Source organism: Vigna unguiculata, chromosome 4, assembly GCF_037176805.1.
Source record: "Vigna unguiculata cultivar grain cowpea cultivar isolate G323 ecotype 2 chromosome 4, ASM3717680v1, whole genome shotgun sequence".
Classification (NCBI taxonomy): Eukaryota; Viridiplantae; Streptophyta; class Magnoliopsida; order Fabales; family Fabaceae; genus Vigna; species Vigna unguiculata.
In genome coordinates this window covers 1947557-1975415 of record NC_140795.1, presented here as the reverse complement: position 1 = coordinate 1975415, position 27859 = coordinate 1947557, and the positions used below count along the sequence as shown (strand labels likewise).

Sequence of the window (27859 nt, the reverse complement as noted above, 5' to 3'; positions counted from 1 at the left end):
TCACTAAAAGTTAAGGGATAAAAACATATTTGACCTTAATAATAATTATAATACCATAATTTTTTAAAATAATTTTATATTCCTCAAATAATTCGATTAATAGAATCTTCCCTTCCTTATTAATTATTTTAATTGCAATACCAAAGTGTAGTGTGAGTTAAATATAATTAAAATTGAATTAACAATAATTATAATAAAATATACATAGAGGTGGAGGGAAGCAAAGTCAAAAATGCATCAATTAATGCATTAAGTAAATGATTATTATTAGTCAATAGAAAATATAGTTTCTCATAACACACTTGCGTGTGATACACCATGATTGTGTAAGTCAATGGTTGTTATTGCATAGTCAATAGAAAATCTATCAACTTGTAGTTCTTAATTATATTGAGAGACAAGTACGAGAAAACAATATTAAATTATACTACCTTATAATTATTATAAAAAAAAAATAAAGAAAATTGATTGAAGTGTAAAAATTACTTAATACTTCTCTATTTCTTTTTTATTTGTACACTTTTATTTACATATTTATTTATATAACATTTTATAAACATGATAATAATATATCACATTATTTAAGTCTTATAATAATAAGTCTCGAGTGTAATAAGAAGCGATTATTATATTTCACATAATAGCGGTAAATGAAATGAAATGAGACGCTACTGAATTAAAAATTAAAAAATGGAAATGAAATGCGTCACATGACATCATAAAGGGGTAGTGGTGGTAGTAATCGGTTTGTATTTTTAATAAACCGTTTTATTGAATTAAACTAAAAAATAAATATTTTTTTATTATTTCTAGTTTATGCTAAACAGTATTATCGAATTTGACATTAAATTTCATCACTCATTTTTATCATAAGAAATATTTTTAAAATGTAAAATAAAATATAAAATATAAAACCACGTCGATACACGATAAGAAAAGCATAATCAAACAAAAATTTATTATAAAAAAATTAAATAAATACAATAGAAATAAAATATTATTAAATCATCTGTACTAATATTTATGAATAAATCAAATAAAAATATATTAATGGTGTATAGAAATTTTAAATTCAACATATTTTATATTTTGTAATTAAAACTATTATAAAAAGGATTTATGTTTAAAAGAATTCGATGCATGAGTTAAAGAAAACTAAAAAAAATAAAAAACTTGAAAAATATAAAAAAAGAAACATAAGAAATGAAAAAAATATTTTTCATTCAATAAAAAGTGGAATATAATAAGAAATTAAGAGAAATATTTAAAAAATAGGTATAAAAAGTGTTATTATTGTGATATAATGTAATAATAATATAATGAAATGGAAGGAGGAGAAGGTTTGAAAAAAAGATAAGGGTGGTTTGACTGAGTCAGCATTACTGCAATGTGTTGTGTTGGTGTGAGGTAGTTTGGCAGTTGTAATGCAAGTGGAAGGACAATCCAACGCACCGCTGTACGACATGTTTTCTTACACTACCTTAGTGAAAACGATCGATATATAATCAATATCAACTATTTTCTTTTTAGATCATTTATATATTTCATTTTATAAAATTAATTTATAAAGTAGAAATATTCTTTAGCCCATGTATGGTCGATGGTATATGTAATAAACTTTAAATTTGCAACACATTTTTTTATTTATTTTAATGATGATATTGGTTTGGCCAAGTAGGTCAGCAGGTAAATTGTGTTGAAAATTTTACATCGACTAAAGATAAGATAATTTCGTATTATATAAGTTAGGTGTAAATCTCACTTTATAAGCCGATTTTGTGTGAGTTATACTTAAAGCTCACTTTTAACAATGTATCACCGCTAACAGACCACCCATTAATTTCTAGTCCCACTTACGAGATGTATATATTTCAGCATGAGGAGGTGTATTAAAAGTCTCACATCGACTAAAGATAAGACAATTGTTGAGTTAGACTTAAAGCCCACTTCTAACAAATTGAGATATTGAATTTGCTGACTGTAAAAGTCCGATTCGCATAATCACAGTCCATGTGAGCTGTGACCTAGTCTGCACGCATTGACTTGTTGTTTACAAAAAAAAAAACTTACATTTGTGTATATTAATTATTTTTTTCTTGACTTTTGCATTAATGTTCTAAATTCTTGTAGGAGTGAAAAAAACAAATGTTATGTATTTTTTAATGTGCTAAAATTTGAAAAATACATATGTATGTCAAAGTACGAATATGAACATGATGAAAATGTTGAATTATCAATTTTTCATTCAATTCTCCAAAGTTTTTCCTTAATTTTGTAAAAATGTTAAAGTTTGTCAATTTGTTGAACATTAAAGTATTATCAGAAATTAAAAAAAGTAACGGGTCGGTCCATGGGTCTGTGAACCCGAACTTGCACAGGATGAACTAGAATTTTCAATTCACATTTTTAACACGAGATGGACCAACCCAATCCACATTTTATGAATCAAGTTCTAGACAGAGTTTAGAATAACCGAACCGCATCGTGACCCTTGTATTATCTTATTAAATTTAATCAAATGCTATAAAAAGCAGAATTCAAATTGCATAAGGGAAGTACACCTAGAACATTGAATTAAAAATTTGTCACTTCCGAAAGAGACAATTTTCCAGAAATGCAAGGAACGAGTGAAGTGAAAAAATAACCTAAAAAAAGCATGAAGGAGCTAAGAAATGTGTGGTGCATGATGTGTTGTGTGGGAATGGGATATGCAAAGTGCAATATTTTTATCTAAAAGGCCCACCATTTATTTATTTATTTATTATTTTAATTTAATTTTTTGAGATTAATAGTTGAATTGACATGTGCAACTAACCCTTGTTTGCTCCATGCCTTCTTTAACCAAATATGCATGTTGAAGTTGACATTCACATTAATAGATATCTCTTATTGTGAAATAATAAATGCATCCACACTCATACTTCGATACAACCTCTTCCACTGGATCCCACCACTTTTTTTCTTTGTCTCTTCGGATACTTAGTTGCTAAGATCTATTACCACTTTTATTTCTATCTCAAAAAAAAAAAAACTTTAATTAATCATTAAAAAATTAAGGTTTACGTTAAGGTTTGGTTCGGTTCTCTGCGTTATTGCAGAAGAACAAATGTTTTGCTAATAAGTCAATCTCAATGGACTAACTTTTTTTTTTTTTATTATTTATTACTATTAATACTACGTGGTTGTTATTTTCATACTTATTATTGTCAACTAGGTTATCATGATTCATGGTACTATTGTTTATCATTATTATTATTTTATGTAAATATATTTTTTACTAATTTTAGTATAATAAAAAATTAAAATAAATTTACTTCAAAACCAAAAAATTATAAAATTATTTACAAGGCTAATTATTAATATTTGTTTGAATAATTAAAATTTATGTTATTTATAAATTTTGATATTTTTAATTAAATACTTTTTAAAAAATGTTATACTATGTTTTTAAAATATTTTTTCTCAGTATCTATTATTTCATTTTCGTGGTTAACTAAACAACGTGTTATTAGTTTTGTCTTTCATTTCCGACTTATCTATTAACTTACATATTTTTCTTCCAATCTTCTCCTACTCGTGTGTTAACTTGTTCTTGGATTAACAAAAAAACAAATTTACTGGTAAATTAAAGAAGAAAAAAAATGATTCATGAATTTTATATGAAAATACAAAATTAACGATCACACCGTTTCTTAAAAAAAGAAACAAAATACTTAAATGAAAATAAAAAAAAAAAGTATTGTAAATACTGAATAAAATATTTTGCTTATTATATATTCAATTGAAAATATCTAAATACATAATTCTTTAAATTTTATATTTTATTTCGCAACTATAAATTACAACTTAAACGATTTTTCAATAATATTTTAATTTAAGTGATTTTTTTTATTAAGAATTAGAGCATGTTAAGGAATTTATAATAAATCATACGCATACGTGTTAATAATTAAGTTAAAAATATTTAATACTTGGATGCTTAATTTAATTTATTGTATTAATAGTTTTTTTTATCCTAATTTGGTAGTCATACAAAAACAATAAAAACACTATCTTCATACTTTTATTTAAAAGTTATAAATAAAAGAAAGATAATATTTTTATTGTAGTGTTTTTACGGAACTTTTAAAGCAATTAATAAAAAAGTGTGTATGTTTTCATAATTATAAGTAAACACGTAAACTATAATTAAAAAAGAAAACGCGCTCTCACTAATTCCTAACTAATTCTAAAAATGTGCCTTTAATTCTTAATACTTTATTTCCTTTAAGAAAGAAATAACGTCATTATCTTTCTTTAATTATTCTTTTCCTTGAGATATACATCTTTCTGACACTGTTTTACGAAGAAAAAAGAGTTTCCACAAAGAAAAAAAAAAGTCTGTAGAGGTAATCAAAATTTGAAAGTGGATTATTCGTCCACGAATTTAATTATTATAACTTAATCAATTGATTTGGATCAATTTAATAAACTTACCTTTATTTTCAACGTTATAAAATTAAGCATAATTATATTAGATTTAAAATTTATCATCTTAGTCTAAATTTCAGAACTTTCGGATTAACTTTATAAAGTTTCAGTTTTCAAATCTCTCTTTCACTTTTGTCTTTTCTTTATCTTTCAAATATTCTGACATTTATCTAGCGTTATTAGCTGTCTTAATTTGGTTTTATTTATTCTGTTGTTTTTTAACATATTTCGGATAAACAAATTAATCATATGTATGAGATTATAATCGTGGAAAAATAAGTAATTATTAATAAAAGATGGCCTGCAAGTATTGATAAAAAAAGTAGGAATGTTTTTAAAATATACAGCGAAAAATAAAATATAACGTTTTCAAACACATATGAGTATAATTAAAATAACTTTATTTTATATTAAATTATATTATATGTAATATTTAAATAATTTGTGTCGGCACTTGGCAGAAGACGTGATGCAATGGGGAACAGCGACGCCGTTTTAAATTGAGCTTAAAATAATTACATGATTTTCCTGAAACGCAGTTATCTATCTGCCAAACCAAACACGTCATATCCCGAGAAATCTTCGATTTCATTATCCTTTCCCACATCGAAAATTTCAACCCAACAAAAGGGACACATTGGTACTTTCACAGATACCGTTTATGTCCCAAATATTATTTACTTTTTTTTCTTTTTCTGGTAGATATTAATTGCTTTATCATCATTTTGATAAAAGAAAATAAAAAATCGTTCTCTACGATTCTTTTTAATTGGAAAATTTTATTTATTTAAATGTTATCTTAAAAATTCAGTATATCATTGAGAAAATATGCTTGTTGTTATTTCACCTTTAATGAATTTATACATATTTATGGTGATGTAGAAATTAAAAAATTAAAACAATTATGACTATTTTATTAAAATTAAAAAGTATTAATTATTAAAATTTAAATGAATAGTCTTAAACAACACATTAAAAAACCAATAGAGTAAGAGCTTAGGTGGAAAAATGGTATTAGTTGGGAGTTTAATGTCATTGATTTAAGATGCTTCCTGTCGGTATTTTATTTTTTATTAAATAATTTAAGTGACTTTTAAATCCCATATCATATATACACATATTTTTTCTTGATAGAAATATTAAGCAACTTACATTTTTTAATTCTAATAAATTACTGTTATAAAAAAATTGATAAATATAAACGGAAAAGAAAAGATATGAAAAAAAATAGCCAAAGAAAACAAAAATATTTAACAAAATTCGATTACTTACCAATGGATCCAAAAATTTATTATAATATTTTATCTCCAAATCATTCAAATAATCACGACAATTGTATTTACTTTAATTACTTTAAGCAAAATATTACAAAAAGACTTCCTGAACAACCAAATTAAAAAAAAAAAGAAAATCGTAATTTATGAAAACTTTGTTTCAATATTTCTCATAGTCGCATGACAATAAAACAGTAAAAGAACAAATGATAAAAAAATTCATTATTTGCACATAAAAACAAATCTACTCAAATCACAAATAAGATTTAATATGTTTCTTATACTATCAACTCATACTCCCACAACAATTTATAATTATGGTGTCAAAAATCTAAAAAGAAAATGTAAATAAAATAATAATTTTTAGCGAAAAGATAATTTCATACAATAAATATTATTGAATAATTAATTTTGTCATTCATAATTCAATGTTAAAAATAATAAAACAATGGAGTGTTAATTATAAAGTTAGTTAACAGTGTTTAGCTATTTTATAGGTTATTACCATTTTAGCTATATATGTTAGGTTATTACTGTTGGTAGTATAAATTTTATATGAACTATAGTGTATAATTTACCTTGTTTATATCGTATGGTTACACAATTATAATGATTAAAAAATAAATGTAAACATGGGATAAAATAGTATTGAACAGCAGAAAATGATGTAAAAAATTATTTTCAATGTTTGTATACTTCTAATATATTTTGTCAAGTTCAGTATATTTATGTTATCTATAATAATACATGATAAGATTTATTTATTTGATGTATGTAATTTTTAAAAAATTATTTTTACGTATAATCTTTCATGTATAAAATATATAAGTGCAACAACTTTATTCAACTTTTACTTTTTTTACTATCCCTTGTAGAATAACAAGTAAAATCAAAATACATTTTAAAAAACTTTATCACCTTTTAATTATTGTATTAATGATAACTCAATCTTTATTATTTTTCAAAAATGCATAATTTTACTACTTTGTAATAATGATATTGGAATCATTGCAAATTCACAATCATTCACTATTAGGAATTTTTTAATTGATATACAATAAAAGAATGTGTCTGCTGAAATTTTCATAGTTATACTTTTTATTTATAAAATTCGTAATTATATCTCTATGCAAAAAAAAAAAAAAAAAAAAAAAACTACTGGCTACAGTTGTACATATGAAATCACATTTGGTTTTATTTTAACCTTTCACTGATCCAATGGGATTTTTAAAGAAAGATTAGTCACTTATTTAATTATACAATTAAGTAATTTATATATATAAAAAATTCCAACATACATATCTGGTGACCCTAAAACAGTAGTTATAGTTTATTCAAAATACAAAAGCAAAAGTCAAAAGTAAGTTGGAAAGTAAAGTTTGAAGGAAAAATAAAATGTTAGATAACCACTGTATACTATTATAACTATATCAAATAGTTACATTACATCACACGAAAAAAATACGTAGATAAACAAAATATGTGTAGCTAGATCACAATCTGAGAATAATCTGAGAATAAATATGAATCAAAAAGTAAAACATTAAATAAAATAGATAAAATTAAATATTATATAAAAATAAAAATTTATAGCATTATTATTTTAAAATTTTGGAGCTAAAGTGATGTCAAGTCTTATATATTTAATATTAATATTATATATATATATATAATCTCTAAATAACTATAATTATAATACATATATAATCTAAATATATAATTCAATAGTACTATCAAAATTAATAATTTGAAGTGATTGACCACATAATCATAATAAAAAAAATTACTGAAGTGACTAACTTAATAATCATAACCAAGATTACTATACACTTGAAAAAAATATACCATATAAAAAAATTAGATAACTAATTGAGTATTGCAAATTAAAATTATATTATTTCAACAAATGGTTTGATCAATATGAAATATTAAGCCACGTAAATAATGAAATATTAATATTTGCATCTGTGGTTTAGTTTCATATGTTATTTTAGTAAAAGTATTTTAACTGTGAAATTTTAATTGATTTGTTTTTAATTTTGTCTTCATAGGGAAATGGTATGTGGCTTTACTGAAAAGTCAATTGGAGGTGCATGTGAAAAGCTTTTTATTTGTACAACTCCATAATATCACGATTTCTTCACTTATCTCATTAACGTTGTGATTGGTTTTAGGTAGCGGTGCTGACAGACCAAACAAATCAGACCGCATTCACGATACACTGAGCAATTGTCGGAAAAAGTTACCAGAATATTTTTTTTTTCTTTTTCAAGATTTTTTCAGGAAAGGTTATTAAAAAAATAGTTTTATTTAACTGAAAAGAATAAAAAAAGAAAAAAGTGTATGAACAGAGTTCTAGATTAAGAATTTTTATAATAAAGAATTTTTTATTTGAGGGAGTAATGAGAATGTAAAAATAATAAATAGGTAAGAAGTGTTTCTGATGGTGGTTTTGGTTTGAGCGCTGGAAATGCATCCACGTCATGAAAGAAAGAAAATTGAAATTATTAGTTTAAATCTAAGAGATATTTATGAGAGAACATTTAAAAAAAAAAAGTAAAAGAAAAAAAGTTTGGCACGTAAGAGTTGAGAGAGTGGCACGTGTGAAGTGGAGGAACTGAGGTGGCACGTGTCATGGGGAAGTGTGAAAGCCGCCACAGTGAGTTGCACCGAACAGTGCACAAGGTATTAACAAATCCTGTGTGCCGTACAACTTTTGCCCACTGTTGTTTGCTTAAATTAAATTCATGATTAAAATTAATATAAAATAAAATATAATTATTAATATTATTAGTATTAATTGATAATAATTACTATTGTCATTAATTTTTTAGTAGCTTTTATTTTACAATTAATATTATCATTCAAATAAAAGTAAAGAGCATTTATGTAAAGTATTTATGTTGAGTTGTTTTTTTTTTTATCATTTTCACTCGTAAAAGAATGGGATTAAACTATTCTGGCTTAAATCCATCTTAGTATATTACTTTAAAACACTTACTTTCAAATTCAGTAAATATCTTGAAACAAACACACTCTATAAATTTATACACTATTTTTATATTATAGTTATTTACTCTTCTTTCTTTAAAAAACTTAAAAAAAATAAAAAATCTAATTTTTGTTAAGACAGAAGAAAAGAAAAAGGAAAATGGTTGAATTAGCAAATATAGAAAGAGTTGGAATAATGGTAGCGATAAAATGGTAGGTTTTAGTGGGCCAATATGTCAGAGAACAATATCACATATCTAATTGGGACCCTCTTTTCATTTTTCTAACATTTAGATGTCATCAATGTGACCGGGTTGAGGAAGACAAGACCAGGAACATGCTCTGTCCCTGCCTTTCGAAAAATTTGAGTTTAATTTTAAAATTAATTTTTTAATCCGATTTTATTTTAAAATTTAATTTTGAATAATCAAATTTAAAACAAAAGATTTTTGCAATATATCGAACAAATAATGAATCATGAAACAGATCTTCTTACGTCTGCTACCCGTTACTTGTGTTCTTCATTATTATTTTTTGAACGTGTTATAGAAATAATTGTTTTACGAAGCTTAAAAATGAAAAAGTAAAGAAGCTTTTTGAAAGTTTAAAAAAAAAAGGAAAAAGATTTGGATAATGGAGAAAAGAAAAAGAAAAGGCTGCAAATAGGTTTATTCGAATGTGACGTGGTAGAAGAGAAAATAAGTTCTCATCTATCACACTTTTCAGATGCCACGAGGAGAACATTGTCAGCGGCTGCTTCGGTAAACCCACAACTTGCTTTCTACACTTCTTTTTACTTATTTAAATATTCCACTATAATCTAACGTTAATAATCGATATTTAATTAGTCTTTTTATGTCTATTTATCTATTTTTTTTACAAAATTAAGACTAGAAAAGAAATAGTTAAATATATTTTGATTTCTTAACAATCAATTTTAAAATGAGTTCATTTTAAAAAATTTAACCAATTTAATTTTAAAATACGTGAATTTAGTTCTTTTAATCAAATTTTGTTAAATTTATTTAACATTTTAAACGTGTTTCATAATAATATTTGACTTAACATTAAAGCAAAAATGTGTCAAATAGTATAAACAACTTAAATACATTCCTAAAATACATACGAAACATAATAAACCTAATAAAATTTGATTAAAAAACTAAATCTACGTATTTTGAAAAATAAAAAACTAAATTTATTCAAAGTTTTGAAATGGACTAATTCTAAAATTTACTGAAAGTTAAGGGACAATTTCGCATTTTTTAACCAAAAGAGATGAAAAAATAATTAAACCTAATATTAATAAATAATCATATTTTTGGATTTCAGTTTTATGATCATGAGTTTCATGTATATCAGACAAATTGTTGAAAAATTTTAATATATTTTTTAGACCAGGTCATTATCGTTAGTATATCTATTACTTGAAAATAATTTTTAGAGAAAATTACATTAATGTTTTCTATTTTTTTTAAATTATACCCACTTTATAAGAAAAACCAGGAAAAGAACGGGCGTGAATGTAATTTGAAAACAGTTTAGGTGATATTTATGTAACTTTAATTTTTATATATTAAAAAAGCCTGCACGCGGGGAGATAGAATAAAAGTTTCACAAAAAATAAAAATAAGTTTTAAAGAAAAATCAAGTTAAAAATAAATATTGGTTTAAAAATTTTGTAAGCCTTGTAGATTACAAGACGTGAAAAGAAAGAGAAAGTGATAACGAGCGTAGAGATTTTTTATGAAGATCAGTTCATGAACAAAACTAGGTATCAAGATGAATGATTTTGATTGTAAAGTTTTAAAACAAATAAGTTTGGTTGTAATATTTTTAAATAAGTTTTAAAATATTATAAGTAGAATAATCTAGGTACATATTCCGTGAGTTGTATAATCAAGCCTAAATATAAATAATATTTATTCAGAGTTAAAATCATATATTATAGATAATTTCTTGGATTTTTAGAAAATAAAAGGATGAAATGTTATTAAAGTTGTTTAATGATATTTTAATAGAAACATAACACTAATAATAATATTTTAATACACTTTTTGCATTTAAAATATTAAGTGTTATCAATATTATTTAGACATAATATATAGCCTCATATTATCTATAGTTGAGATAAAAACTAATTTATATATATATATATATATATATATATATATATATATATATATATATATATATATATATATTCTTCAATTCAAACCCTCTCTAACGACTAAATTTTCACAAAAGTTGTAAAATTTAAGGGTTAAATACATTTTTTATCCTTTAACTTTTAATAAAAATTATAATTAATATTTTTAAAAAATTTAAATTAATTTAGTTTTTTAATTTTGTAAATGTATGAATTTAGTCTTTTTAATCTAATTTTATTAAATTAATTTGACATTTCAAATATATTTTCTTATAATATTTTAGTTTGTTTACATCATTCCACATATCTATTTTTTTCAATATTTATTTTTTTCAATATTAGATCATATATGCGTTTAAAACGTTAAATAAATTTAAAAAAAATTAATTTAAATAATTAACTTGAAATATTTTAAAAAATGAGAGATTAAACTAGTTCAAAGATTTTTAAAAAAGACTAATTCCAATTTTGAGTGAGGGTTCAAAATATTTATATTATTTATGAGAACAAAAATTCCTTGACTCTCAATGATTTTTCTTTAATCATCTAAATAACTTTTAAGAAATTAATAATATATTTTCTAAAATATAGCATTTAATATTAATAGAAATTCTTAAAAAACATCTTTATTTAATACAAATTTTTAATTGTTAAATTATGAAATACGTATTACTTAATAATAGACTGAAAATAAAATTATTACATATTTCACTTGATGGATCTGACAAGTGAGAAAGTATAGAAAAAAAAAGGACATAAGAAAAGTAGGTGGGAGAATGCATCCCAATCAATGTTAAAGTAAATGACAACATTTTTTTTCAAAGGAAAAAAAGTACTAAAATCAATGCCCAAGTGGATAAGAACTGTTTTTTTCTCATTAAAAAAGGTACCAAAAGCTTGATATGTACAAAGAAAGAGAATCAAATAAAGAAAACAAATTTATTTAAGCCATATTTTCAATAACTTATTTTTTAAATGAAAATAAAAGAAAATTTAACTTATATTTAAACGTTAATTCATTTACTTATATAGTTAATGTTTGTAAATATGAATGAGACCATAATTTATTTATATGTATAAGGGAATATTCATAGTACATAATAATACATAATGTATAGTATAATTGAGAAAAAAGTAACATAATTTTATTATTTTCTCAGAATTTTTTTTAAAGATAACATTTAAAAAAATATTGCTTAAATAATCAATCATTTATAAAAGTGTGATCTTTAATAACTTTAAGTCACACTTATATATTTGTGACATTTTTAATATTTAGATAATAACTTTATATAAATAGACCGATTAGTTTAGTGTAATCTAAAGTAAAAAAAATAGTGTAGTAAAAAAAGTAAAAAATTGAATAAATTAAATGATTAAGTTACATTATAGAATGCTTCAAACTATAAAAAAAACTAAGAAAAACAAATTCTCCCATGTTTATTTGACTTTCATTGTGACATCCTATTTAAATAGAATAATCTACTTAATAAAATATCGCATGATTATAATAATGAGAAGCAATCAGATGAACATAGAATATAAGAAATGTAACTATTACAGTCATCCAAGAGTGTACTGTGAGAGCAAACTTGGGCATACCACCATGCCATAAACAAACACAAAGGAAGGCTAACAGTTTTACAAAAAGACGATGTTCCTCTAGAGCATGAAATTACACGAAGAAGGACATTATAGCCATAAAAACTGCTCTGCTACAGATAACTGGTCCCAACTACGCAGCCCCACTACCACCATCAGATCCATCTCCATGCTTCTTCCCATCTGCTCCCACCATAAGGTGATCATTGCAAAAGGAAAAGAGTCAAGGCAAGAGAACACACGAAAAGAAAGGGTAAGCTAGTGTAATTTAAAGATAACATATTATAGCAGACGAATCCTTAAACAGTTCAAGCATGCAACACAGCGAGCACAGAGAATCATGGTATAGCAGACAAGCAGGACACTATGACTCAATTATCTGGATAAATATAGTAAGATCGGATTCACTGGATGCTTGCACTTGTGGTGGCCTCTACTGCTCTGCAGAGTCATTGCCAATGGGTTTCACCCTACCACACACAAGGTTAGCCTTCAAGCGTCTAAGGCCATTATCCTGCCAGAGAATAGGGCCTCCCGCTACTCTCACCACTTGGGTCAGTTTGCTCTACATGAGACTCACTGACCCTTTAGAGTTTCGGGATGCGGTTCTTACTTGAATCCATATCTTGATATATACACTACGCGCCACCATGAGATCTCCCCACGAGACTCACGGAATTACGCCTAACACATACAAATTTCATGATCCTCATACCATAACCACCACTGGTTATCTCAACATTTAATTCTCATGCACGCTCTCAACCAACCAAACAGAATCCCATGTTTTCCTCATGTTAACATACAAATTCTAGTGCATACAACTCATGCAACTCATGAAATTTCACCATAATCATGTACGTTTGAGATAAATAGCCACACACACAAAGTAAGCTAGAGTATACAACACCAATCTGCACCATTCTCGCCTAGGCTAGAAGCCCTCGCCTAAGCTACAGCAACTGCCTCGCTTAGGCTAGGCATTCTCGCCTGGGCGAGGTCTGTAACAGTGGCACTCTGCAAGCCCTCGCTTGGGCGAGATCGTCATTCGCCCAAAATAAAAACCCTTCGCCTGGACGAGGACGCGAGCAGAGCACACTGGCTTTCCTCGAGTACTCTCTTGGGCGAGCCATTATCGCTTGAGCGAGGCAAGGCATCGCTCAAAACAAACTTTTGTCGCCTGAGCGAGATGCTCGAGCAGCACCAGGGCGAGTTTATGCTATTCTTGCCTAGGCGAGACGAGCTCGTTTAGGCGAGAATACCAGTTCTCCCCCATTGTTTCACACATGCAACACCACAAATAGACAACTCTCACCAAACAGTTCATTCATATACAAGTACAACACTTTTAAATCATCCCAAGCATGAAATATAGCAGAAATATACCAAGTACTTACAATTACAAAAAGAAAAGGCCTAGCTTCCCTTACCTTTTTGATGCTAGAAAAGGAACAGCAACTTAAAGAGCACGACTTAGGCACAACAACTCCACAGACTAGGATGGTGAACTGAAACAAAACCCCAGGACCCAAACTTGAGTAAGAGAGTGAACCTTAAACGCAACAAGACACCCAACTAGAAAAGGAGAGGGGAAAAAGGCCACTACAAATTCGAGGAGTAACTTACCAGAGGAGAACAACTGAGCTAGCTCGAAGATGGAGTTTCTCTATGCCCTAGCAGAGCTTCTGCTTTCGTAGGGAGAGATGAGAGGAAAACTATTTTTCTGAAACAAAGGTAAAGTGAGATTGTGAGGGGGCTGGCAGGGTATTGGGGTCCTTCGGAGGGGTTGACCTTGAACCTACGAAAGGCTATGTCCAATCCTTTTTGGGACAGAAAAAAACAAAAAAGGGCTTACACTCATGGTAAAAGTTGAGTTTCAAATTAATATAAATAATGTATTTAGCCAAAACTTCCGAATAGTAGAAATTGCTACGATAAATTGTACCAATACAATAAAATATTAAATTAATTTTCAAACGCATTAATTTTGTAAAAGAATAATTTATTTATATATTATTTTTTCTTTGTATACAAAATAACGGAGCTAAATTTCTTACCTCAAGTCTTCTATTTTTTTTTAACATTAATACGTATCTTCATTAAATTAATTGTAAAATTATGTTTGAGAATAAAATTTCATTAAAATATTACGAGTGAGTGTTAATTTTATTGATACTAAAAATGATATTTAAGAAGTTAATAATTTTTTCAATAAATCATTATTATCTTTAAAGAAAAAAAGACTGATTTGTCATCTATAATGTGTTTGATTATGCTTATTGATTTTGAGTTGAATTGATTCAATGATGGAGAAGCAATTACTTCTCTTTAAATGTTAATTTTTAACATTCAAATTGATTTTGAAACCAAACATACACTGATTTTGTGGTGAAAAAAATTAATTATACGTCAGAATGAAACGAAACCAAACACACATTATATTATCTTACTAATCAATCTGGACACTGTTGCATTAAAATTGGGTAAGAGATGTTGTATTTGAACTAACTAAAACTGGAGACGATCATAAAATAAAAATATAAAGTTGATGATTTAGCAATTTATGAGCTATAAAACTTTAAATTTTATTAAACATAAATATTCGGACATTTTATTTGAAGTTAACTCAGTTTTAATAATTTACAATTAAAAGATATAATTAGTGTACAATTAAAGTGTTACTTTTCATTTTTTTTTCTGAAATGTATATAGAATATGAATTTGAAAATGCATCTTTATCCAGAGAATTGCTTTTAAAATGGATATATAGTATAAGTTTTGTGAAAAATTATTTTACTCGTAAAAAAGAAACAATATGATAAAAATGTAATGAAACTGTAAAACATCTTAAAAAACTATTTATAGTTTATTACATTTCGTATGTTACGGTTAAAATAATTAACATGTTTCAAAATAGATTTAAACAATTTAAAAATATATGATAATATGTTTGGTGTTTTATTTAATTTTAAGAAAATTAAGTCACTCAATTGTATAAAAATCTTTGAAACATAATAACTTCATCTTAATGATTTGATTTATTTTATAATTAAATAGATTTCTCAAATATCTATTGTTTTATTAATAGTAGCATAATTCTTCCATGTTTGTTCTTTGGTGAACAATAATTGTAAACAAGTTAATAATTTATTACATCAATTATGTCATTCCTCATACCTTATATTAGATAGTACTCAATCAATTATTTTACATTTTAGTTTATCAATCTTTTATTATCATTATGATTGCGGTGTCTTAACTTAACACGACAACTTATTTGAGTACAAATACGAGACCAACAAATGTATTATACACACATATGCAGAAACAATAATACATTTTTTAATTAATAAGTATATTAAATTCATATTTGTTTAAATATTTTTTTTATAAAAGATAAAAGTTAAAGAAATGGATGTAAGACATTCTTATATTTGTGATGGTGTATTTTATATATTGTGTGAATAAGAAATTTTGATGTGTGATGATTAATTGATTAAAAAATAATAGAAGAAAGAAGATTAATTAATACATGTGATAGAGATTGAAGGTGAAAGGCAAGTGGTTGGTGGTTCTAGGACAATCCAACACCCTCAGTACTCTTTTCAAAACCCTAGCCTCACTAGAACCTTCTTTCTTTCCATGCCTTTCATCTTTCATTAAAAAATAAGCAACAAACCCATATCTAATCTTTCTACAAATAATAATAATAAATATATATTCCAAAAAAACAAAATCAACCCAACCCAAGAATCTACCACCACCTGTGGTGTGACCCACTGACCACTCCACCAAATCTCAAACTTTCAAAAATAAACCAAATTAATAAAAAAAGAAAAAAAAAAAAAACACACATGATGTTTCCTATTACGTGGTCCCCACGCCGGAACCCAAACCCGAATTAAATTTAGTTTATTGCCAGAAAAGAAAAATCAGCTATCTGCAATAATGGCCAACGGATCTTACACGCCAAAAAGGAAAAAATTCAGAACGACACACTTTTATTTATCCCAATTTTTTTTATTCTTGTTTTTTAATTAAATATCATACTCGCTGATTTATTTATTTAATAAAATAGGATCTATGTGTCTGTGTGATAATTTTTCTATTTCCGGGAATTAAAATTGGGATTTTGTCCAAGGAAAAAAAAGTGCAGAATCATTGGTATTGACCAAAATCCCTTGATTTACTTGATAAGCAATGTTGGGAATATTAAAAAAAGTAATTATTTTGTTATGAATATTAAAAAAAGTTAGTGTTTGTGTGAAAGAAAAAAGAAGATAGAGAGAGAAAGAAGGAGACGTCCGTGAATGGAGTTGTGTTTTATTATGCAGCGATATGCACGCGCCTGTCACTATCTTGCATTAGGAATTAAAGTAGACAAAGCCTATCCCACTTTTCCAACCCTTATATATAATACCCTTCACCCTTTCTCTTTCTTCCCACCCAAACCCTTCATCTTTTCTCTCTCTACAAAAAAAAAACACTCTTTTATTCGACTTTTTTCTTTTTTTTTCTTCAATGGAGGTAACCACAAAGAAGCGAGTTCGAGACGACGACTCGTCTGAGTCGCCCGAGTGTAAGATTCCCCGAGTTGACTCGTCCGAGTCTCAGCTCCACTCGGTCCTACACTCCGACGTGCAGCTTCAAGATGACATTTTTAACATGCTTGATGACGCCGACAATGTGCCCGACCGTGACACCGTGCAGGGTCTCGACTCGGTCATCAAAAGCTTCGAGGATGAAATCAAGGCTCCGGCTTTGGACCCGAGTGGCCTGAGTGACCCGACCCAGGTGCCTGACTTGCAGACTAAGCTTGGGTATCTACTAGAAGCTTCTGACGACGAGCTGGGGTTGCCGCCGACTGAGGCTGCAGCTGAGGAACCGGGTCGGGTTGACCCGGCATTGGTGGAGCTTGCCGGGTTTAATGGGTTTGATGATTATGTTCCGGGTTTTGACGCGTTTGGGTTTGGTTCTGGATTCGCGATGGCGGAGAGTGACGGTGGCGCTGGGGGTTTTGTCACCTTGGATGGGTTGTTCGATTATGCGGATTCGCCTGCGGATGTTTTGTGGCGGTCGGAGTCGTTACAGGCTATGTAAGTGGTGGCAGTAACGGCGGTGAAGGTGAAGGTGGTGGCGAAGTTTTGTGGTGGGGTAGTGAAATGGTTCGTAGGGGTGGAAATGTAAATCTAGGAAAATTTGGGGGTATGGAGAGGAAAAAAAAAAGTAGCACAGAAATGTAGGTTTAGATGTGAAAAGTTGTAGGGTTAAGATTTGTTTGTTGCTTCGTTTTTTTCTTGATGAATTCAATTGAAACAAACTGGACTCTTTGACGACACCGTTTCATTGTTTCAGTTTTGTTTTTTAAAAATTCGCGTTTTTTTTTTTTGTTTTATTTATGAAAGAAAAATTATGTTCTGAGCTGAAGAGTGTTTAACTGTGTTAAACAACGTTTTTTTTCATTACTTTGGTACAAGATTCTTTTAATTACTGTTTTACCCAACAAGATTCAAGAAGTATTTTATGAGATTTGTTATATTATGTTTATCCTTCCTTTTAAAAAAAAATTGTAATGAGTATGAAATTATTGGAATATAAAAATAAAAAATAAAATAAATGTTATTTAAGTATATTACTAATGTTACAAATCTAGTATCTTTTTTGGGTTACACATGAATATTTTGCAAGATTGAAAAGATTCATTCTAATATAAATATCATTTTTTTAAGAAAGATTGTGCAACAAATTATGAATTTATGTAAAGGGTCACTTGCAATTTGCTTTTATGAGAGAAAAGGAAAAAGGTGGTATTACTGGTTAACGTTACGTAACACCTTGTTTATTAATGGTTGTTACGTGATAACTTGAAAAGGATTTGTTTTTGTGCTGAAATGGTGAAACTTCTATGTTTTTGTTTGGTTGAGAAAGTGAGAAGGAAAAAAGGGAGAAGATATTATTTTGTAGATTTATTTGATAGGAAGAAAAGCAGTCACTGATGTCATTTGATTGTTTACGAAAAAAAGAAAAAAGAGAAATTGTACATGATGGTGATATATTTGGATAATAAATAATAATTAATTTTACCCACTATATCATGATGGTGACATAGCGAAATAAATTGAAATAAATATTTGTTGCTTGGCCTTTGTCATAAAAAAATAATTTACTTCTTGCCATAAAGTCAATATGGGGATTCTATTATGAAAAGAGAAGTAAATAAATGAAATATACAAATTATAGAGTGCTGTGAAAAATCGCAATAGGTAAATAATTGAAATATTATAAACCTAAAACAAATAAAAATTAATAAATGTAATTCAAATTGTAATAACTCCATACTTTCTACAAAGTTCTTATAAAATAAAACTTAAATTCTTCAATATTTTTTAAGATGGTTTATCCTCAACTTTTTATTTACTTTCATCAACACCTAATCTAATCAAAATATCAATATACAAGCCTATAAATTATTTAAGAAATTCGGCTTCTTGTGTTTACCCTTTATTTTAACTTTTTTCTCTTCCAATCTTGAAAAGGATGATCCAATATTGCAAAATACCTTTATTTAAATAAAATCATGTTAAGTATTATTATAAAATTAATGTTAAGTATTATTATAAATTTTGATATTTCAACCATATTAACATTTCAAAACTCATTAATAATTTATCATGAAAATTTATTAAAAAATAAGATAATGTAAAGAATGAGACTACACAAATCTTTATCACAATATTATATAACAACTTTTAGCTCAAATAATAATATACACTCTCCTCTGATGTTTATTGGCCTTTTTTATATAAGCAACATACGTAAAATCCATCAGTTAATTTTGAAATTAATTTATTTTGGAACTTTAAATTAATTTAGTAATTTAGTCTTTCATCTTTCGAATTACGTAAATTTAGTCATTTTAATTAAATATTGTTAGGTTTATGTGATATTTTATACGTATTTCAAGATTGTATTTGAGTTGTTTATACTGTTTGACACATTTTTATTTTAATGTTAAGTCAAATACTATTATAAAATGCGTTTGAAATGTCAAATAAACTTAATAAAATTTAATTAAAATGACTAAATCCACATATTTCGAAAGATGAAAGACTAAATTGATTCAAAGTTTCGAAATGGACTAATTCCAAAATTCACTTAAAGTTAATGGACCAATATTTAATCCTAAAATTAATATAAAGAAACCCTAGTAAACAATTAAGTTATGTACATAGTAAATTTACAAAATAAAAAATAAAAATCATGCAACTATTTATAAGGCCAGCCCTTTATTGTTTGACGATATTTTAACTTCAGCCCGTAACTTGCAGACCTAACTCCGTTCTAAACACACCACTCAAAAACACTATTCTCACCTCTCAACTCTATCTCAACAACTACTACTGTTTGATAAAATCTAAAACTAACCACATACATCCCATATATACTTAACTATTAATTAATTAAGTTGGAGTTTAAATGTTAATCAAATTTAATTTTCACTTTTCAATTATTTCACACACTTATATTAAACACCGAAAGCAAGTCCTTTCAAAATGTAACTAAACATTCAATTTTTAGTGAAAGTTGTTGGTAGCTAAGTATGCGAAAGTCGTAATTATTTGTGTAACATTATAAATTATGACTTTTCCACGATTAGTTATATTATCCCCGATGTTTATTTCTAGAAAAAAAAAGTATACTAAATTATAAAGCAACTATAATTAACTTTGTTAATTAAATTAAGTGAGTTATATTTAAAAAATACAATATATAAGATGTAATTAAACAAGTAGTTCACTATAAGATAACAATTTTCTTTCCTTTTTCTTTTTCCGTTTAAACCGAATGCATACCCTTTCATACTTTTTCACTTTTTTCTCTCATTTTATTTTACTTTTACTAAATATACTTTTTTTTCACAAGTTTAATATACTTTTTAGTATTTGTCTCAATTTTTTGTCTACTCTACTTCAAAATATATTTCCTTATTAATTATTGAAAATATTCAATTTTTTTAATATATGAAAAAAAAGCAATGCAATGCAACATAAGTTAGTTAAAAACACAATCGATATCGATATCCGTTGCGAGCATTCTCATCCACCCATGGCGTTCACCGTGCCCATTGGGAGTGGCGCGGCGATAATCCCCTGCGGCAACACTACCGCAGCCACTCGCTACACCCGTTTCTTTCCTTCGCCAATTCAAACGCCAAGAAATCACCTACACGCGGCGTGCGCGAAGAAGTTCTCCTCCGAGTCGCGTCGTTTCCGCGCCGTAACGGAACCGCAAGCCACGGCGGAGATCGAAGACGAAGAGCCCATGGACGAGGAATTCGTTGCCCTTTACAACAAGGTGAATGACCTTCTCCGGGAAGAACCGGATTTCTGGGAAGGACCGCAGTGGGACTTGCTCGGTTTCTTCGTCAAGTATTCCTGGATTATTGGCTTCGGTGTCGCGGTATATATAACTAATTACTCTATTCAACTTAGTTTCTTCTTCTTATTATTCCTGAAAGTGTTGCTGTTTGTTCATGAAATTATAGTTCAGTGTTTGACATAATCGCGTAGTTCAGATTTCAATTCTAAACTACTTGCTTAGGTTTAGTCAATATAATGTTTGTTGAGGTTGCAAACGTGTTATTACTTCTGGGAAAAATGTTGTAATCTTAGTTTTAAATTAGTTTAGTTACTTGTAATAGTTTGAATTATGTTAATTCCATAAAAAAACACCATAAGTATTCGGATAAACACCATAAGTGAAAACCAAAAAGAAGATAAAGTTAGTTATTTCGAAAAAAATTAACCTTTGCACGGATTAAACTCTGGAAAAGTTAAATGAAAATGCTCATGTAAGTTAACTTAAGGTTGGTGGAAGAAGTTTATAACACCCTCTTAGCCGTTGATAATGTTGTGGTAACGGGTCTATCTATAAGTAGAAATTGATTAGGGAGCATTTAGTTGTAGATGTTTTATTCAATGGAACAGATTTTCTCGGAGTCAGTTTTGCTCGAACAGAATAATATAATAGATATTATTATTTAGCAAATTCTATATCTAAAACTTTCCTGAACTGGCTGAAGTTGAAGATTCTTCTCTGATTGTGGGAAAAGTATTTTGATTTTCATTTTAAATGTTAGAGAATGATGCTATTCTTTTACCCTTGGATTTGTTTGGATGCCTGTATTTTTAAGGGGAATGGATGGAGATTTTTGTTGGTGAATCCACACACCACATATATGTTATTAGATACATAATGAGACTCTTAATTTATACCGAAAGTTTTGAAGCTGTTTTCTTTCTTAAGATAAAAAAGAAGGTTAGTAGAAGTGGTAGTCTAAACACTCAATGTCTATGATAGTTCAGTCAAGGTTTCAAACTGTAATATTAAACCACACCATATAAATATTTATGTCTGTTATGAACTTGCTTTGATCTCGAGCAAATTTTGGTAGTGTCCAGGGTATCATGGATATCTTTACTGAATCTTTGGATGTGTTTATGTTCACTGTCATTACAGGTATGTTTTTCTCTATATGGTTGTTTTACATATCAGGAACCATCAAAAGAAGTGAGGGAAGAGATGGAAAGAAAGTATGGAGTGAGTACTGGAGTGGAGTTTAGTGCAGAGTCCGGTGCAAACTCCAGTTCAGGATCCAGCGATGTTTTTGAAGATACTGATGCATATGATTCTGATGTATTTGATTCCAATCCAACAGAGGTGGCTCCTAGTTTGGATTAGAGTCTTCATAGACACTGCAAATATGCCTTGTTTTTGGCATATCAATGCAGACAAATGAATTCAAACTCTTTCTGAGTTAAATTTGTAAGGCAATGCTTCTACTTGTATACCTTTTTATAGTGTATCACTTCTGAGATAGATTAGATCAAGTGAGTTAATTATACGTGTATATGCATTGTTAGTAAGTAGGGGTATTTCATGTGATTGCTCACATATCATTGATGAAAATCTTTAGTCTATGTTGCATACCAACACCATTGAAATGAAAATCTTATATATATATATATATATATATATATATATATATATATATATATATATATATATATATATATATATAATTCAATGAGTAAGAGAATGTAAAAATGATAGATATAGTATAATTATAAAATTTCTGTTAAATATCACCATAATCTAAGTAAATTTAAAAGGTTACAGTTTTACATAAAACATCTAAACACTATTGCAATATAAAAATATTTTTTCAACTACAAATATTACATCATTATGTTACTAAAATAAAAAGTAATATTGCTACAGTAATAACATCAACTAATGATTTCATTATCTTTAAGTTGGTAGCTTCGTTACTTCGAAACCCAAATCCCATCATTACAGGGGTTGGTGGAACTGAAAATGCAGGAGAAGCTACAAATACAAAAGAGCAAGACCATTAAAAGTCATAAGCAAGGTTTATATTTGTTTAATTACTTCAAAAGAAATTGTTAAATAAAAATACAAGAAAGTAGGAGATTTGTAAAAGGGAAAAAAAGAAAAAAAGGTGTTGTTTACCTATAACAGTGGAATTGTTCTTTGTGCCTGAGGAAACATGAGGACGAGGAGCTGTTGCAGGCCTATGCACTTGATTCACTGAGTCAAAGAAATGAAGGAAAAGTCAATTCAACACAAAAATGTCACAAAATTATTTAAAATAACACAGTTCAAATATAAGTAATAAATTATTTACAATAATATATGAATTTAGATTAAATGTGAGAATTTATGCAACCTAAACAGGTCGAGATATTGGCATTAACTTGAAGGTTGCAAAGAGCTGGTAACTGCATAGCGAGTGTCCTGTTGATGGGAAGAGAACTGAAGGTAGTGCCATTGAGCAAAAGACAAAGACAATGTGGCTCTTGGCTGTAGATCTGTTTGAGGTTGCCACAACATAGTGACCCTGGAGAAGGGACAGTACCCTGCACAAATGGGGTGCAAGGAATAAGAGAAATTAGGGTTGAAGTGCATTGAGCTATGGTGGGGTTTGAAGGGCTAGAGTCTTGTGAAAATATGTTGGGAAGATTGAAAATAAACAGCAAGAGAATAATCTGACACAAATTTGGGACAAAGAAGAAATTATCCAGAGAAACCATTTTTCTAATTTGTGTTAGTGTTCATGGAAGGTGTCTAAATAGATAAATGATCACTTTTCTGTGTGAGTTGTTCCATACATTATGTGTGAGTTCCATCTAACATGAATTTCTTGTTTCTTCCTGTCATAAACTAACTCTTTTAAAAGCTTAAAATGTAAGACAGAGTTACAGTACTTCAATTTTTCTGCATCTAAAACTTTTTACATTATAAATCAATTAAAAACTCTGCATGTAACTTTTAAAATGGTTATTAAAAAAGTCAATAATTTCACTGTAGAGTTCTCTCAACGTTGATTATAAGATATTTTGAATAAACACTGATAAACCAAAAACCAGTACTTATCCTATCTCTGTCATTCCTTCCTTTTATCCTTTTTATTTACTTTCTACACATAATTAGTATAATATACTTCCACGATTAAATTGTTTTAATGGTTATTTTTAAATGAAAAACATAAGAACATAAATGTCAAATCTGATACAGAAGTCAAGTCAGGAACAAGTTCACAGGTCTCTACAAAAAACTCAAAATAGAGTTGGCCAACACTTGACAAGATAGATACCCATTTACTCCATTATGTGAAATGTTTGATAATAACAAAAAATGACATTTTACATGTTAAATAAGATAAGTTCAAATAGCACACAACCAAAAGTCTTTGCTTGATATTAAACATTTGCATGCTGATCAGTTCATTCTAACATAAGTATGATCTTTATGTCTTCTTTTCCAAAAGAAAGTTTCCTTTGTGTATGTAGTGGCATGCACAAAACGGTAACAAAGAAGTCAGGAATAATGTGACAAAGTAAGCTACATTTGCCTAGCTATTCACAGAAAGAATCAGATTCAGCAAATTAAAAGAAGCATCACCAAGGAAAATGCTAACCAGCTCATTATAAACCCTTTTTGACTCTCAAAACTTGTTGCATACTCTTTAAGATTAAGTTTTCTTTTCCCAGCTCATTCATACTATTTAGATTTTTCAAATTCCTGTTGTAGCTGTCTCTCTATCTCTTCCCAATTAATTCCCAATTAACTGGTTTCATGACAGTGAAGGCAAACACTAACCACCATCTTCTAGTTACCTAAAGAGTTCAGAAATGCTGAAATGCTATCTGAATAATTTTTGTTTCTTTTGGGTTGCAGCATTACTGCATGGTGATGAGGATCAATATTGATTGCAGTGGATGTTACAGAAAAGTCAAGAGAGTCATTCTTGATATGCCAGGTTAGTTCATGTTTGGATTTCAATTCAGAGAGGAATATGGAATATAACATTTTTACTTGTTCAGAAACTTGTATTGAAATTTCACAAAAATGGTTTTGTAACTTTTGTCCAAAGGTATCAATGTTCATTCTTAATTTCTATGCAGTAACTTGTTATAGTTGTGTAATAGATTTGAATTGTAGATTTTGTTTATTTGTTTGACTGTGATAGAGTTAGACAGCCATCTCCTTGAGAAACAGCAGACAAGGGTAATTGTATGTGGAAGATTCATCCCACAAGATGTGGCAATCAAGATAAAGAAAAAAACCAACAGAAGAGTTGAGATTTTAGACATTCAAGACTTAAGCGAAGATATTGAAGACCAGAAACCAATCCCCAATAATTGGACTCTTCTAGCCACCCAGAATCAAATAGAATAATAGAAACATGTCTGGTATGAGAGAAATATATATATATATATATATATATATATATATATATATATATATATATGACATGTATTATTTTTTGTTTCTTTGCATTTGCTTTCTCTATTTCTTTATTAGCTCTCAAATTACTAACTTATCATAACTGTTTTCTTCTCCTTATGTGATGAATGTACCTATTGTTTCATTAATAGAATAAAAAATGCATTCAATGTGTAAGTGATTATTTCCAATGAATGTACCTACATTAAATTTTGAAGAAAACCAGTGATTATTTCCAACAATCATTCTCTTTCTTCCCAGATAGATTAGGAAGGTGATAAAGGAAAGGTGAAGAAAGAAAGAAAGAAAAAGTTGCTTCATTGAAAAATTCAAAACACACAACTGAAGCACCCTGCTCTACAACAGGGTAGGTTTTAGATATCCCTTGCATGCATGCACCTTTTATTCCTCTTGCATACACTATAACCATATACAAGATCCACCACATTTACACGACAAGACAGTACTGTACGAGTACGTATATATGCAGCAAACTTATTCAAAAACACAACAATATAACATCTTTAATTATACTATGTATATATACGCATGCATGCACACCCATGATGTCTCTACTTGTTGTCACTGTGTCCTCCGGGAAGCTTCTCCTTAATCTTGTCCACTATCCCTTTCTTGTCATGATCTCCACGAGACTGATCATGCTCACGATACTCCCTTCCATACCTTTCATCACTGTGTGCTCCCCCTGTGTTCATACCATACCCAGCTCCACCAGCTCCAGCTCCACTTCCATAACCACCACCAGCGCCACCCGATCCATAGGCGCTGCCACCTGTGGTTCCACTTCTAGGACCAGTCCCTGTGTCAGCGGTGTTGGCTCCAACGTAAGGGCCTCCCAGACCAGTGTCACCACCAGTAAAGCCGCCGGTATTCCCATGTTGTCTCCCGGTGTCACCAGCAAAACCACCGGTAGTCCCATGTTGTCTCCCAGTGTCACCGGTAAAACCACCGGTAGTCCCATGTTGTCTCCCGGTGTCACCGGTAAACCCACCAGTAGTCCCATGTTGTCTCCCGGTGTCACCGGTAAAACCACCGGTAGTGCCATATTGTCTCCCGGTGTCACCAGTAAAACCACCGGTAGTTCCGTGCTGTCTACCGGTGTCACCTATAGTTCCGTGCTGTCTACGGGTGTCTGCACCGTAGACATTACTGGTATCATGTTGCTTGTTAGTGTCATCCCCAAGACCACCGGTGGTGGAGGTTATGTAGGTGACACTTGCTGCATGAACCGGGTTGCCATATTCATCAGTTTCCTGTACAACGTTGCCATACTCGTCGATCTTACGACCCTGATCCTCGTACTGCTTCTGGTAACTTGCCATGGTTGTTGTTGTTGTGATTATAAGAACTTTTTGTGTGTGATGGTGCTGGTGTTGATGAAAAGAAGCATGTTAGCATGGGGTTTTATACGAGAAACCGAGCATAAGAGTCTGGTCAAGGCTCTTCAAAAGCGTGACACGTGCCATGTGAGTTGCACGATGCATCTGCCACGTGCTTGGACACGTGTTGGTGTGTTTTTATATGTGTAAAGTGGTGATGTCTTTTTCAGGATCATGAGTTGACACGTGCGAACTGTACTTGGTGGATCGGTGGAGCAGGCCCAAATGGATAAGGTATACCTTGCTGGGCCATGCATGGGTGTGAATTTCTGTGTCAGTGAAAGGTGCGAAGAACGTGACACCTGTGACGATTTGATAAAGATAAGAGTATCGAAAATTAGCCACCGAAAATTTGGGAACAAAGTTCTTGAATTTTTTGATGATGTGTATATATCAGTGACTTAAAATAAATATAAATGTTACTAAAGCTATTTAGCGTTTACTATGATGAATTGAAATTTTAAGATGATGTTAAAAGAAATTTAATACACTAAAGTAATCGTAAAATTTATATCATAAGGCTTTCTTTTTATCAGCAAAAAATAATAATAATAATAAAGTAATTGGATTGTTTTAACCTTGTAAACAAATAATACCACGTTGATATCTCATTACATTCAAATGGTAAAAGCTAAACCTTTCAAAAACTAAACAAGATACACAACAAAAGCAACATGACTGTTTTTTTTGTATTTCAGGCCCTTTTTAAGTTAAAATTGTTAAAATAGGTCGATTGATTTTTTTTTTTTAAATAGGGTTAATTTGTCAGCAAATATAGATGAAATTATAGGTGAAGTCATCCTGTATCATGCCGTTTTTTTTTCTAAAAATAAAATTGTTTCATCTTCTCTTTATATTTGTGTTTGATTTAGCAATTGTGTAAACTCCTCAAATTGAGACAATTCCCATCGGAACCAATCTCTTCTCCGTTCCATTTTTCATTCTTAGTCATTGGTAGTTCATTTACCAAACTCCTTATTGTTTTATCCAAACAAATTGTTCTTCTATGTACTCTAGGAAATCTATTATATAAAGGCAATGATTCTATACATATACCTTCCTAAAACTTAATCCTAGATCGGACTCTACTTTCCACTCAAGTTATGGTCAAATCATTTTCCTTCCTCTCCCTCCGTCACATATATCACATAAGTCCTTCCACC

General features: G+C 28.9%; 4 protein-coding genes and 1 pseudogene across 5 annotated transcripts; 3 read left to right on the top strand and 2 right to left on the bottom strand.

Moving 5' to 3' along the window:
* The first annotated feature begins 16916 nt into the window (after positions 1-16916).
* Positions 16917-17822, top strand: LOC114180993 (uncharacterized). The gene has a single exon (XM_028067300.2). The coding sequence runs from the start codon at positions 17008-17010 to the stop codon at positions 17584-17586; it is 579 nt and encodes a 192-aa protein (XP_027923101.2). The 5' UTR covers positions 16917-17007; the 3' UTR covers positions 17587-17822.
* Positions 17823-20532: 2710 nt separating this feature from the next.
* LOC114181287 (AT-rich interactive domain protein) lies at positions 20533-22370 on the top strand. Its single transcript, XM_028067704.2, has 2 exons — positions 20533-20946; positions 22006-22370. Exons 1-2 carry the CDS (start codon positions 20593-20595, stop codon positions 22225-22227), a joined length of 576 nt encoding a protein of 191 aa, XP_027923505.2. The 5' UTR covers positions 20533-20592; the 3' UTR covers positions 22228-22370.
* A 223-nt stretch (positions 22371-22593) lies between these two features.
* On the bottom strand, positions 22594-24394 carry LOC114182595 (Bifunctional inhibitor/lipid-transfer protein/seed storage 2S albumin superfamily protein). The gene is made up of 3 exons (XM_028069491.2): positions 23237-24394; positions 23020-23097; positions 22594-22875 (listed from the first exon to the last, which is right to left on the bottom strand). Exons 1-3 carry the CDS (start codon positions 23598-23600, stop codon positions 22733-22735), a joined length of 585 nt encoding a protein of 194 aa, XP_027925292.2. The 5' UTR covers positions 23601-24394; the 3' UTR covers positions 22594-22732.
* Positions 24395-24399: 5 nt separating this feature from the next.
* Positions 24400-25370, top strand: LOC114182596 (heavy metal-associated isoprenylated plant protein 19-like; annotated as a pseudogene). Its single transcript, XR_014994612.1, has 3 exons — positions 24400-24657; positions 24748-24829; positions 25040-25370. The product of XR_014994612.1 is annotated as a heavy metal-associated isoprenylated plant protein 19-like (transcript).
* Positions 25371-25597: 227 nt separating this feature from the next.
* LOC114181005 (uncharacterized) lies at positions 25598-26699 on the bottom strand. The gene has a single exon (XM_028067315.2). The coding sequence runs from the start codon at positions 26637-26639 to the stop codon at positions 25869-25871; it is 771 nt and encodes a 256-aa protein (XP_027923116.2). The 5' UTR covers positions 26640-26699; the 3' UTR covers positions 25598-25868.
* Between the last annotated feature and the right edge of the window lie 1160 nt (positions 26700-27859).

What these genes read in the sequence shown, in the direction of transcription:
- LOC114180993 (XM_028067300.2), top strand. Translation starts at nt 17,008, where the DNA reads ATGGAGGTAACCACAAAGAAGCGAGTTCGAGACGACGACTCGTCTGAG.
- LOC114181287 (XM_028067704.2), top strand. Translation starts at nt 20,593, where the DNA reads ATGGCGTTCACCGTGCCCATTGGGAGTGGCGCGGCGATAATCCCCTGC. An exon ending in TTATTGGCTTCGGTGTCGCG is followed by an intron (nt 20,947 to 22,005) that starts GTATATATAACT and finishes CTGTCATTACAG; the next exon opens with GTATGTTTTTCTCTATATGG.
- LOC114182595 (XM_028069491.2), bottom strand. Translation starts at nt 23,600, where the DNA reads ATGGTTTCTCTGGATAATTTCTTCTTTGTCCCAAATTTGTGTCAGATT. An exon ending in CAATATCTCGACCTGTTTAG is followed by an intron (nt 23,098 to 23,236) that starts GTTGCATAAATT and finishes TCTTTGACTCAG; the next exon opens with TGAATCAAGTGCATAGGCCT. An exon ending in GAACAATTCCACTGTTATAG is followed by an intron (nt 22,876 to 23,019) that starts GTAAACAACACC and finishes TTGTATTTGTAG; the next exon opens with CTTCTCCTGCATTTTCAGTT.
- LOC114181005 (XM_028067315.2), bottom strand. Translation starts at nt 26,639, where the DNA reads ATGGCAAGTTACCAGAAGCAGTACGAGGATCAGGGTCGTAAGATCGAC.